Source organism: Macrobrachium rosenbergii, chromosome 23 (genome assembly GCF_040412425.1).
Source record: "Macrobrachium rosenbergii isolate ZJJX-2024 chromosome 23, ASM4041242v1, whole genome shotgun sequence".
NCBI lineage: Eukaryota > Metazoa > Arthropoda > Malacostraca > Decapoda > Palaemonidae > Macrobrachium > Macrobrachium rosenbergii.
In genome coordinates, this window is record NC_089763.1 from 28,454,510 (window position 1) to 28,469,509 (window position 15,000).

A 15,000-nucleotide genomic window follows, 5' to 3' on the forward strand; every position below is an offset into this window, starting at 1 on the left:
GAGAGAGAGAGAGAGAGAGAACGAACTGGGATGGAGATTAAGCGATGGTAAGGAAGTTAGGAGCATGAGGAGAACTTGGATTAAGATTATGCGATGATAAAGAAGGAGCATTGAGAAATAGAAACAGAAGTGAGGGCGGGGGGAGGGAAGAAGAAAGAGGAGGAGGAAGCGAATGGAGGAATAAGGAAAAGGTGATGAGGGGAAACAGAGAAAAAAAAAAATTAAGAGAACGAAATCTAGGAAAGGAGGAACGAGAAACAGAAAGGAGACTGAAGTAAGAAGGATGATTAAAAGCGAGCAGTAATAATTATAACATTCTTTGTAATTCTGAGTTTCAGTATCAAAAATAAATCACTGCCAAATTAATATATATTAGAATATACTTCATCAGGTGACTTTCCTGTTCCACTTAAATAAAAGAAAAAATTTTGCAATGTTCTTAAGACGAATGCTGCAATTTGCTATTTGTCTTGAAGGTGTAAAAGGTGGAAACATAGGCTATTTTGCACAGAGAAGACATGGCTGAAACATAAACACATTAATAACTGCAGTGCATTTATTCTTGACTTGCTATTTCTCTGTAATGAAATGAGTTCGCATTAGAAACAAATTGAACTTACTTGCGTGAGTGTGTGCGTATATATTATATACATATACACATATATATATAAATATATAAATATATATATATATATATATATATATATATATATATATATATATATACTATTATATAATATATGTGTGATATAAAGATGGATCTCATAAATAAAATCATTATTGTAACCGCCAAAAATCAATAACTTTAAATGCCGTCAACAGCAACTCATTATTGCCATGGTAATGAATAATGACCATCATCATCATATACATACACACACATAATCATTATATATATATATACACATATATATATATATATATATATATATATATATATATATATATATATATATATATATATATACTGTCTGCATGTCCTTCCTCAACGGAGTGAGCGAGTGATTGGATCACCTGACGAGGAGGAGGAGGAGGAGGAGGAGGAGGAGGAGGAGAGGGGAAGGGCGTGGCCATTCCCTCTCCTTCCTTACCTGTTTCGCCTTGGGGTCCCTGTGGAGAAGCTTCTTGTCGATGATGACGACGGAGAATTGGATCTTGTTGGGGACATTCTTCCTCATCTTGGAGTCGTCCAGGGACATCTCTGTTTTGGGGGGAGAGAGAGAGAGGAGGGGAAAGAAGTTTTGAGGAGATGAATCTGCAAGGTCGTCTTTTTGGGGGCGGGTTTAGTTTGTGCTTTCTCGCTTACTCTTTGTCTATCTCTCTCTTTCTCTCTATTCATCTCTCTCTGTCTGTGATGGGATTTAGATTACCTTCTCATTCTCCCTCTCTCTCTCTCTCTCTTTTCAGTTTCTCCCATCTTAATGTGTGGGTATATACTGTATATATATATATAGCAGAGTATATATATATATATATATATATATATATATATATATATATATATATATATATATATATATATATATATATATACATATATATATATATAATCACACATATATATTTGTGTATAATCACACACACACACACACAGGCCCCTACATACATACACACATACACATACAGACATATATATTTAATATAAATATATATACATATATATATATATATGTATATATATTAAATATATGTATATAATATCTACATGTACATATATATTTATATATATATTATATATATGTGTGCATTATCTTTGTAATTCTAAAAATTAAAAAAAGATCGGTTTTTGACAAATATTTCTCCAATACATTAACAACAATTTAATGATCCCCACCGTTAATACTATGACATATATGTCTACGAGATATGCTGCATTATGACAAATCATCGGTCATGACAAATCCATCTTCTTTTTGTGTTTAATTCGATACGTTATTTTTCAACTTTATTCGTAATTTGTCAAAAAATAATAATTTCATAGTTTCATACAGTGACGCTTCAACAAAGATTGCAGGAACATCGAGGGAAGAATTATGAATATTACGACCATGTTAAACCAAGTCATCTATCAGTCACAAAAGCCTCTTAACTTCTCGATGTACTTTCCACTGGAGGCCTTCAAATCCGAAATAGGAAACAGATGGGGAAAGTCTCCTCCGCTAGTTCGATTTGAACCCACGTTCGCAAACCTGAGACTACCTGCTTGTTCTACAGGCACCTGATTTCTTCCTTCTTTTGTCTGTAGGTCTGGGACAACTATCGTGTATCCACAATACAGTTTATAAAACATGTCATATACATATGTCGACAACTAATCCCAGACATGTCACAAACATATCACGAACAAGCTGAAAGCAAGTCGCCGGCTTCAAGTGAAGAACTATCTTTGGCAACAGGTGGATAATCGTGCAAAGCACTGGTTAGGGCTACCCAACAAGTCGCCGACTTGAATTGAATTGAATTGAATATACAATTTAGGCCAAAAGTCAAGCACTGGGACCTATGAGGTCATTCAGCGCTGAAACGGAAATTGACAGTAAAAGGTTTGAAAGGTGTAACAGGAGGAAAACCTCAAAGCAGTTGCACTATGAATCAGTTGTTAGGAGAGGGTGGAAATTAAGATGGAAGAAAGAGAATATGAAAGGAGGTATAGTAAAAGGAACGAAAGGGGTTGCAGCAAGGGTCCCGAAGGCACGCCGCAAAGAACCTTAAGTAATGCCTACAGTGCACCGCATGAGGTGCACTGACGGCATTAACCCCTTACAGGGAAAGCACTGGTTAGGACTACCCAACAAGTCGCCGACTTGTATTCAACCTGTTTGTGATGTGTTCGACATATTGGCGACATGTGTCTGACACAGGCTTTAGAAATAGGCTTTAATGAATCGAAAATTTTGGAGGGAATCATGTGCGTGCTGCATATATCTGTAGCAAGAAGTGCATGTGTTTGTGCATGCACGCATGCAGTGTATGATCTCAAGCTGTATGTGCATAAGTTTGTGCATACGTCGAACGTATGCACAAACATGGCTTTATAAACGCTCGTATGACCTATGTACAGTAGATAATATAATAATACGCAATCATACACCTTCGTGTATATATATAAAACTTGCTTTTGCACAGGAGAGAATATTTTTTTCTTGTGACTGAAAAACATTTACCTACCGAAGTTTTTTCTCGGATGAGCTAAATGTGCAAAGACAAGCAATTTCAATTTCACTGAATTTAAATTTTTAAAATAGGATATAATATTTTTAAAACTATATATATATATATATATACATATATATATATATATATATATATATATATATATATATAATATAACTACTTATAAATATATACATATATTGTAATGTATATCAGTATATATATTACATATATATATAAATATATACTCTATATATATACTTCATGTTACTTGATATACTTGTGCCCTCTGACATTACAGGGCAATCTGTCATTTCTGTGAAACTTTTCATGTAGCTTCAACTGACGATCACGTCATGTGCATATGTGTAATATTTTAGTGTCTCTTTACATACATATATGTATGTATGTATGATATATATATATATTATATAAATATACATATATATATATATATATATATATATATATATATATATATATATATATATACATATATAATGTGAGTGTGTGTTCCTATTTAAGTACCTACATAAGAAAATTTAATGTAATTTACCGAAAGGAAAGCTTAATAATAAAAGGAAATGAAGAGAGAGAGAGAGAGAGAGAGAGAGAGAGAGAGAGAGAGGTTAGTCATTATGTATGGCAATCAGGCGCAAATCTCAGAGAAGGGAAAATAGGTAAGTGAAAATATCACAATTAATGAATTTAAATGAAACTTGTTGATATTAATTAAGTGAAAAAAAAACATACGAAGCCAGAAACGATATATTACCATAATCGTGCCATCTTAGTCACTTGCATTTCAGACCCTTTTTCTTGAATTTTTTTTTTTACTTTTCATCCAATTAATGTTAATTGACTTTTCATTCAGGCTTCTTTTTTTTATTTACCATTCCACTTATTTGCCTCATACTTTTTCACCCGTCTATCCAGTCCCCATCAACAATTTTTCACATTATCTAAAGAAAAACAACGGCTGGGATAATTCTATTCAATTCTAAAACAATTCGTTTTCGCATATGTTTCTTCTTCTGAAGTCAAAGGGAATATACATGACACGTAATGGGGACTAATGAACCACAAAAATAAGTGGGAATAACTTCCCACCTCATTAACCTGTTGAATGCCGAGTCTCTGAGTCTATGCGACGTGATTAAGAAAATCTAGTATAAAATGAAGGAGAAATGAGAAGTTCGTATAATTTTTTTTTCCTCCTAATTATATTCGTGCTTCTACGATACTTTCATTATTCATCTGTCGCGCTTGCTTTCAATCCAATTGGTATTTGTACGCTACTTCTTATCTACCAATGTAGGTTGAAGTTAATGTGTGTGAGATATGATATATATATATATATATATATATATATATATATATATATATATATATATATATATATATATATATATATACATACAGTATATATATATAATGTCATCCAACTGGCTATTAGTTGCATCACTAATTTTACAATGCTATGGCTGCTATCATTAGAAGCATAAATATTTTAATATTTCTAATTTCATCAAAGAAAACCAGTTTACCCTCTTCGAAAAAGTGTCTCAGAAAAAAGTAATACAAATAAGACCGCTTCTTTCTGCAATGGATAAATCCGTCGAGGTATCTGTGAACAATGATAAAGTTTCAATAATCTCAAGAAATTTTTCAAGAAGCGTTATTTTTCAAAGAATGACGCTCGTCCTGCAAAACGTACTCTTGGCTTTAAAAAAACTAAAAATAAAAAGAAATGCGTTAGGGCGAGCTGACGAAAGGTATTAATGACCACAGGAAATGAGATTGGACAAATTTCCTGCTTCAGTACAATGAAAACATCACAGGTGAAAGGATTTTATTTCAACTCGAATTGGAACTGCAGTAGTATCGAATGTTCGAGATGTAGATCTGAGCCAGAATGAGTTATAGTATGATGCAAAGGTAAAAACTAGATAAAATATAAACAAGAAAAAATGTTTTCTGTACAGCGTATAATGCTGTATGAAACTCTCAGCCACGGCCCATGAAACCCTCAGCCGCGGTCCGTGAAACTTTCACCCACGGCCAGGTCGTGGCCTGTGTTGTTGGCACCTATTGCGGTGCCAGACGCATGATCATGGCTAACTTTAACCTTAAATAAAATTTTAAAACATACTGACGCTAGAAGGCTGCAATTTACTAGGTTTGATGTCTGGGAGGTGGATGATCAACATACCAATTTGCAACCCTCTGGCCTCAGTAGTTTGTAAGATCTGAGGGCGGACGGACAGACAAATAGCCACCTCAATAGTTTTCTTGTACAGAAAACTAAAATTAGAAAGAATGAGTAACACATGCACAATGTGAATGAGTATCGCATGTCCTTATGTAACTCTTAATACAGAATGAGAATCACATGGCGTGATGTCAAAAAGACAAAATAGTTGTCACGTGAAAATTAGACGGAATGACTTGCGAATGGCACAGTGGAAGAATTAGACAAACTAGGCACTGCGTGCCATGCTGTGGAAATTAAACAGACTCATTATTGGATGACATGCTGTGGAAATCAAACAAGCTCATTATTGCATGCCATGATGTTGGAATTCAACAGGCTCATTATTGCATGCCATGCTGTGGAAATTAGACAGACTCATTACTGGTTGACATGCTGTGGAAATTAAACAGACTCATTATTGGATGACATGCTGTGGAAATTAAACAGACGCATTACTGGATCACATGCTATGGAAATTAAACAACCTTATTATTGGATGACATGCTGTGGAAATTAAACAGACTCATTGTAAGATGACATGCTGTGGAAATTAAGCAGACTCATTGTAAGATGACATGCTGTGGAAATGAAACAGACTCATTATTGCATGCCATGCTGTGGAAATTAAACAGATTCATTATTGCATGCCATGCTGTGGAAATAAACAGACGCATTACTGGATGACATGCTGTGGAAATTAAACAGACTCATTACTGGATGACATGCTGTGAAAATTAAACAGACTCATTATTGCATGCCATGCTGTGGAAATTAAACAGATTCATTATTGCATGCCATGCTGTGAAATAAACAGACGCATTTTGGATGACATGCTGTGGAAATCAAACAGACTCATTACTGGATGACATGCTGTGGAAATCAAACAGACTCATTACTGGATGACATGCTGTGGAAATTAAACAGACTCACTTTTGCATGCCATGCTGTGGAAATCAAACAGACTCATTACTGGATGACATGCTGTGGAAATTAAAGAAGCTCATTATTGCAAGCCATGCTGTGGAATTTAAACACTAATAATTGCATGCCATGCTTTGAAAATTAACCATAATAATTACTTCATGCCATGCTGTGACAATTAAACAGAATAATTATGGCATACCATGCTGTGGAAATTAACCATGATAATTACTGCATCCCATGCTGAGGAAAATAACCACGATAATTATTGCATGCCATGCTGTGGAAATTAACCATGATAATTATTGCATCCCACGCTACGGAAATTAACCAGGATAATTATTGCATGCCATGCTGTGGAAATTAACCATGATAATTAGTGCATCCCATGCTACGGAAATTAACCATGATAATTATTGCATCCCATGCTACGGAAATTAACCAGGATAACTATTGCATGCCATGCTTTGGAAATTAACCAGGATAATTACTGCATGCCATGCTTTGGAAATTAACCACCTTAATTACTGCATGCCATGCTGTGGAAATTAACCAGATAATTATTGCATGCCACGCTGTGGAAATTAACCAAGATAATTATTACAGCCATGCTGTGGAAATTAAACAAAATGATTATTGCATGTTATGCTGAGGAAATTACCATGATAATTATTGCATGGCATGCTGTGGAAATTAACCAGGATAATTATGGCAAGCCATGCTGTGGAAATTAACCAGGATAATTATGGCAAGCCATGCTGTGGAAATTAACCAGGATAATTGCTGCGTGGCATGATAAAAGAAATTAGAATGAGTGCGAGTTGCCATGGCATGAAAGTCGCATGCCACGGTTGGTAAAGTAGACAGAACGAGGTATTTCAGTCAACTGAGAGACTACTCTCCTTTTACTGCACCTACATTCATAGTCTCTTCTTCCATCTTACTTTCGACCCTCTCCTAACAATTGTTTCATGTTGCAGAAGCGAGGTTTACCTCTGTTACACCTCTAAAACCTTTTTTTATTCTTGATTTCCCTTTCAACTGAATGACCTCGTAGCTCCCAGCCCTTGGCCTAAATAGCTTATTACATTTCATTCCTGAAAGAGAAACTTTTCTAGTTGATTAAGATGAGATCAAGAAGCTTGAGAACCACGTATTAATCGACTGAAGTCTATTAAGCTTTCATTGAATTGGATTTATTCATACATTTATTAAGCTTTCTTTGAATTGGATTTAGTCACACATTTATTAAGCTTTCTTTGAGTTGGGTTTATTCACACATTTATTAAGCTTTCTTTGAGTTGGATTTATTCACACATTTATTAAGCTTTCTTTGAATTGGATTTATTCACATATTTATTAAGCTTTCTTTGAGTTGGATTTATTCACCATTTATTGAGCTTTCTTTCAGTTGGATGTATTCACACATTTATTAAGCTTTCTTTGAATTAGATTTAGTCACACATTTGAAGGAATTTTCTTTTTAGTAATGGAAAATCCAGTCAGTTTTTACATCAAACTGATTAATCTTTCATTGATAATCAATATCAAAACAAACACCTAACGATCGCAATTCAACCTGGTGACACTTTTCCCAACTTAAGGATCATATTTGGGTCAAAACCAGGATGCCATGGAATATTAAATTCAGGCCAAAGGACAAGCGGTGGGTTCTATGGGGTCATTCAGTGCTGACAGGGGAAACTGAGAGGTTTTAAAGGTGTAACAGAAGAAAAAAAAAAAAACCTCGCAGTTGCACTATGAAATATTTGTTATGACAGGGTGGAAAGTAAGATGGAAGAATGATTACAAGAACGGAAGTACAATAAAGAGAATGAAAGGGGTTGCAGCTAGGGGCCGAAGGGACGCCGCAAAGAACCTTGAAGCAACGCATACAGTGCACCGCTGGAGGTGCACTGACGACACTGCTTCCCTACGCGGTCGGAAATGTATTCATTGGGAAAATAGCCTAAAATTGTCACAGGCCATTAACAAGATGGGCCGAGCGAGCAAGGAAGAAACTTCACATCTACAAAATTTAGCGATGCAGGCAAAATGGCGAAGATCACGAAGGTGGAATAGAAATGGGGAAAATAACAAGATTATTTCCGGCTAATTAGAGAGATACAGAAAATACAATGTTGTATCTTCATCGTCAATGTTTATGTATTTATGATTTCATGTTTTGAGGACTGAAGGGAATGTAATGTTTATTAGATGTTCTACCCTTGTTGACCATTCATTTTGTGTTGCCATATCATATTATTTTCGGTAGTGCTGTATGTTCAATTGATCTGTCAACTGATAAAGGAAGACGATTTCAGATATGAAACAAAAGCATTGATGGTTTGTGGTGTACCGCAATAATAATAATAATAATAATAATAATAATAATAATAATAATAATAATAATAATAATAATAATTTTATTTTCTTTGGTCTATCACAGTCATCCTATTCGATTGGGTGATTTTTATAGTGTGGGGTTCCGGGTTGCATCCTGCCTCCTTAGGAGTCCATCACTTTTCTCACTATGTGCGCTGTTTCCTGGAGCTACTTCGACATCTAGTTTTCCAGGATTCCTTTCCAGGGATCTTGGGATCGTGCCTAGTGTTCCTATGATTGTGGGTACAATTTCCACTGGCATATCCCATATCCTTCTTATTTCGATTTTCAGGTTCGACACTTATCAATTTTTTCTCTTTCTTTCTCATCTACTCTGGTGTCCCGTGGTATTGCGACGTCAATGAGTGATACTTTCTTCTTGATTTTGTCAATCGACGTCACGTCTGGTCTATTGGCACGTATCACCCTATCTGTTCTGGTACCATAGTCCCAAATCTTCCAAAGAATATGGTGTTCATTCGAAAGTAACAGAAGGTAAAGGGGCAATACAGAAATATATACATTTTAATGCTATTTATGAGTGGATTAGCATCCCGCATATGCACTGAATACGTAAATAAATATAATGTCAATAATTTTAGAACGATACGAATAGAAAAGGGTTAAAAACTCACGACAATAAAGTTGTTAACATGGAGCTCAGTAAAAAGAAATAAAATATGAGAGAAAACGAAGGATTTTATAGGACTATCAACAATTAGCCTTCGTGCAAATTGTCCTTTACTCTCGTTCATCAGCAATGGCTTCGGTCCCCAATTTTTTAATTTTTTTTTTTTTTTTGCGTAAACTTCTCAATTTTTTCTGTCTCATATCGTGATGTATATATGTATATAGACGATTATGTCTACACACACACACACACACACACACACACACACACACATATATATATATATATATATATATATATATATATATATATATATATATATATATATATATATATATATCACATTATGTGTATATATACATCTATATTATATATATGTATATATACATATATATACATCTATATTTAATATGTATATATATAATGTATATACACACACATATATACATATGTATAAAACACGATTCCGAATACACGAAACCGTCTACTTCTAGATATTACTAAGAACTCTCCAATGCAATCCCCTCTTCGTCTTCCGAGGGGCATTGCAATCCACCCTCCGAAATACTGGTCACCCACTTAGTGCAACATTTGCTGTGAAGCCTTTATATATTGCAAATGAAGCCCAAAAATAAAACGACGTGGCCATACCAGGTTTAGAATGCTTCACCACCCAAACTATAGAATTCTTCATTGACAAAAGTTTAACGTCTTGAAAAAAAAGAACGAATTTTATTTGAATTTCTGAATGATAACGTTATATTTCCGTGTTCAAATTCGAACGCGCAATATGATGAATAAATGAATAACTTTTCATGTTTATCTTTGAAGTGGTCTAGAAATTACACGATGGATACAGCGATTTTCTCTCGAGAATGATGCGAAATATTAAGTGCATATCCCGTAGACTTTAATTTATCTTGTCGATTATGTTGAATGTGAAGTGCAAATCCCGTAGACTTCAACCTTGTCCACCAGATCTGTAAAGTCATCTGAATACCACTCTTTTCCTTTAAGCCCTTTACAAGTTGAAGGAAAGCATTCCCTGTGGTGCATTCCAGACCTGCACTTGCTCTCTCTCTCTCTCTCTCTCTCTCTCTCTCTCTCTCTCTCTCTCATTTCTATAATCTCCATCACGAAACATCCCTAATGGCAGTCAGCTTCTTTTTCTCACTCAAAACGCTGCTAAACAAGTCACTATCGAGACCAGGGATTTTATTTGACAGATCTGGAAAAAGCAGCGACCTTCCTTTCGTCGAGATCAAAAGATTTTGCAAAAGCCATCTCTGCCGATGCCTCGTATCAGTGCAGGCTTTATTACCGCGTTCTTTTACTCGGTGAGAGAGAGAGAGGTGTGTGTGTGTGTGTGTATGTGTATGAGAGAGAGAAGAGAGAGCTGATGTGTATACACCACAGTCCGTCCACAAGAGCGATGATTCGCGATCGAGAAGATAATACGTCAAGTGGGATAGAAAAAAGCCAGTCGATCGGGCGAGGGGAAAAGGGCAAGCCAGACTTTTATTTACATGAAAAATAATGAAACAGTCGTTAAGAAATCGTATTTCCCCGTGACAGCTATAGCCTTCCTTCTCTCGGGAGGCGACTCCATGAGTGAGAAACAAAACCAAATCTAGAAAAATATTGAGACATCTCACTAAACTAAATCAATTTGAGTTGCCTCAGGAAATAACAGTTCATTATCGAATAATAATGATCTCTCTCTCTCTCTCTCTCTCTCTCTCTCTCTCTCTCTCTCTCTCTGGGACATCCTGTAATGCATCAAATGTCTCTTGGCTTAGAATTTCCAAATCGCTAAACTAAAAAAAAAAAAAAAGAGCAAAATCTTATGATGTTGACACAATGAGCCTCAACAATTTGCACAGGTGTTTTATTCCAGGTCAAAGGATGAGGTCATTCCCGTTCCCTGAAAAGGTCATGTCATGTATTTCACACCTCTAACTGGTTGACCTCCCACGCCCCCGATCCCAGGATTCCAAAACCAAATCCAGTATACTTACGGAGCCTTTTATAACTCAGTAATGTCAAGTCAAAAGGGGGTTTACTTATTCGCTCTTACTATTAACAATGACAAATGATCATAAACAACGACATTAGGGAAACCAGACAAATTTCAAGGGGGCGGCACCAATTTCCATTTTATAAACACACACACACACACATACACATACACACATATAATATATATATATATATATATATATTATATATATATATATATATATATTATATATATATATATATATATATATATTTCTCTCTACAGTATATATGATTTCTGTAGTAGATTTTTTTCCCATTTTTATATTTCTCATTTATGTTATTATCTAAATCTTCAATATTATTATTTTGTCATTATTTTTCCGGGGGTGGGGGGACACGTGCCCAGGTGCCCCACCCACCACCACAGATTCTGGTGAATAACGAATATGATATTGTAAGTCCATTCCATTTTTCTCCCAACATAAAATACCATGCACGAAGAACTTAGCACCTAATAGTAAGGTTAATCCCAAAGGTATACCATGCGTCAGAAGTGGATGAAATCAAAAAGAGATTACAATTCAATATGATTAATCAGGTTAGGTTAAAGTCCATGCATTATCATTAGGTAGAGTGAATCAGGGTAAAGATTACACCTCAGTGACAATATTCCTGGCAAGGTCGACCGTGCAATAGGGACGTGAAATAAAACAGGTAGGAGGTTATTCTTCTTGAACAAGAATGATTAAAAAAAAGGGTAGGGGGTGATTCTTCTTGAACAAGATTAATCCAAGACAAAAAAAATTGTCATAGTTTCACTTGAATCAAATCATGCAGGAGCAAGGTCACAGTCAGTAAAGGAGTCATGATCATGACTTCAGACCACGTAATAAAATGCTCAATCAAATAAAAAAAAAAGATAGAGAACGGATATGCTCCAGCGAGATAAAGGAATTAAAGGAGATTTTTTTTAAACGAAGTAAGGCTGATCAAAATTGACACCTCGGTTACATGAGCAATTAGTCATTTCCAATTTTAGCCTCGTTTGGGGCGCGAACTTGGCACCATTACATTTTTTAAGAAGAAAGTTTGTTTTCTTTTTTTTAAGAATGGGAATTTCTTGAAAGGTTTCGAGAGGACTGGCTGTAAATTTTGAGACGCCGATGAAATATTATGTATATTTCCTGATTTTTTTTATAGTATATTTCTAATCCTTTTTCATGGTCGTAGATTAGACGAACTCTTCTTTTTTTTCCTTTCAGTTCAAGGTATAGAAGGAAAAAATAAAGTGCACATGTAAAATCAGTGGGGGGAAACATATCTACAATAAAAATCAATTAACGAATCAAAGAATCACTTTAAAAGGGACCAAGAAAGTTTAATCAAAGTTGATCCAAAATCCCTGAATGAATTAGGCATTAGCACAAAAAAAACTATTTGATGTAATTATCACAAAAAAACACTAATTATCACGAAAAAAAACACTGACACGTGTAAAAACACATATGCAAAACCACAACCACTCACTCTCACTCAGACACAAATGTCATATTTCAAAAGAAAAAACTGTATGAAAAATTGATGACTAGCAATCACTCTAAATTCTTAGACTGAAATAAGCTATTTTCTCAGAACCTACCAAATGTGAGGATTTGGAAAACAGATCAGAACGGAATGTAAAATAAGAAGCAAACAAGAATTTAAAAAGAAAATGTACAAAAGAAAGAAAGAATCACAAGAAAATATCAAAATGTGGCATTGATGCGATCTACTATACACTGTACGTGGGTGCTCTATTAGTGAACAGTCTAAGGCTGGTGGTGCTTGAGTGGTGTTCAGATTAACTTTGGAAAATCATAAGAAGCAGGTTGTTTCTGCGTGTTCATCTTTTTCTAGAAATCTGTGCACACAAAACACGTCTTCTGCTGTGATGACACTGGTGGTCGTGCTCAGGACAGATCCCCAAGGAATGGAAACCTCTTTTGACCATACCCTCAAACAAAGAACTCCTCAAAAAAATATATATGCACGTCCATTAAAAAAATTAAAGGTGTTAAAAATAACTACGGCATTTCACCCATCGCGAAATGGCCATACATAACTGTACAGGGTTCCAGATGAGTCACATGGGATTAAAAAAGAAGAGTTTTATTCTCGAGGTCTGTACACGAGCATTGTCCAGCCACCCAAGAGTGTCCACCACGGCAGGACGTTTAAAAAAAGAAAAAAAAAGAGAGAGATATCGAATGAATTACCTTCACAGCGTGATTGCAGATGCTCACGGCACTCCGAAAGGTCTAGATTTCCATTTGCATCAACTTTCATTTTAATATCTGAAAATATGAATTCATCTTTAATCTTGGGTTGGTCATGATCTTGCCACTTTTTTAAAAGTTTTGATTACTATCTTTTTTTTTCTCTCTCTCTCTCTCTCTCTCTCCTTCCTTCAATCCTTCCTTCCTCTCTTTTTCTCTCCACTTTCCTTTAGTTCCGCTCCTCGTGATAGCGTTATTTTTTTTTTTTTTTGAGCTTTGTTAATGGTAAAATTACTAGGAAACAAAATATCGCTTTCTACAAGAAATTTTGTTCATGAATGAATCATAATTCACTGATAATTTCATTACTGTGGGATTAGTCTATTAATTTCCATGGGTGAATGGGAATATCACCCGAACTTTAGAGCAACTTCCAAATTGCTGACCTCAAGTTAACATAGGTTTCGTGGGCCATTTTCTATTTCTCTTTCTTATACCAGATCCAAAGGAGTTATTCAGGGAAATCAAGTGAGTTTTTTTTTTTGGGGGGGAGGGGGGGTCCACAAATCATTTGGCAAAGGATACGGCAAAACTATTTCCAAACAAATACATCGATGAAAACCAATCATGGAAAAGCTACGGTTGGGGGAAGGGGAGACCAACAAAGATTCCAATAAATTATAGTGTAGTGACTGGCTCTCAAAAAGGAAATGAACAATGAAAGCAACATATATATACGAAGGTGGGAAAAGTCTTAATCTATCAATGACTTTAAAAATCGTCTCACACGGCATCGCAACTCAAAAGATATGTTTTCAGGTTCGTGATATCGCTGGCTGCGATGGCGTGGGAAGAAGAGACGACACCGCAGGCACCGCCCTACTTACGAACGGCCGTTCGTATGTTGAATAGTATTGTTTGTAAGGTGGGCACTGGACTCTTCGTGCCTATTTAGGTAGATTATGATATAAAGTCAATACAGTACTGTATGTTTTTCCATCCTAAAACACAATACACTGTATATACATACAGTACCGTATTTTACAGAATAGGCACGCAGGACAAAATCTGAACTTACAGGTGGCAAAGGGGAGCGCTCTGAACACAATTTTAATTTGCGATCCCGTTTTGTTTGTATCTCTGAACGTTTGTAAGTTGAACGTTCGTATTGTAGAAAAGTGCCTGCTCATTTTCATTTTTTTTTTTTTTTTTTTGAGGGGTCGCCATGTAAATGGTTTCTTCCACCGAACATCTATCTGAACAGAAGTACTTGGAAGGTACTTGAGAGGTAACAGAAATTCTCTGATCAACTCCTACATTTAAATGCTTACATCAGTCTACGAGTTCCGAGGAAAAAAATGACAGCCGAAACACTCATTCTACACGTGTACCATCATAAC

At 35.4% G+C, this 15,000-nt stretch overlaps 1 protein-coding gene across 4 annotated transcripts in view; it reads right to left on the reverse strand.

Moving 5' to 3' along the window:
* The window catches only part of LOC136851406 (proto-oncogene tyrosine-protein kinase receptor Ret-like), a 301,062-nt gene that overhangs the window by 33,278 nt on the left and 252,784 nt on the right, over positions 1-15,000 (reverse strand). For 2 of the 4 annotated variants that reach the window (XM_067125485.1, XM_067125484.1), the window contains exons 9-10: positions 13,601-13,678; positions 1,092-1,201 (exon numbers count right to left, since the gene is read on the reverse strand). In XM_067125485.1, coding sequence (XP_066981586.1) covers positions 1,092-1,201; positions 13,601-13,678 — 188 coding nt within the window. The remainder of the gene's footprint in view (positions 1-1,091; positions 1,202-13,600; positions 13,679-15,000) is intronic. The other 2 variants (XM_067125487.1, XM_067125486.1) reach the window with 1 other exon arrangement.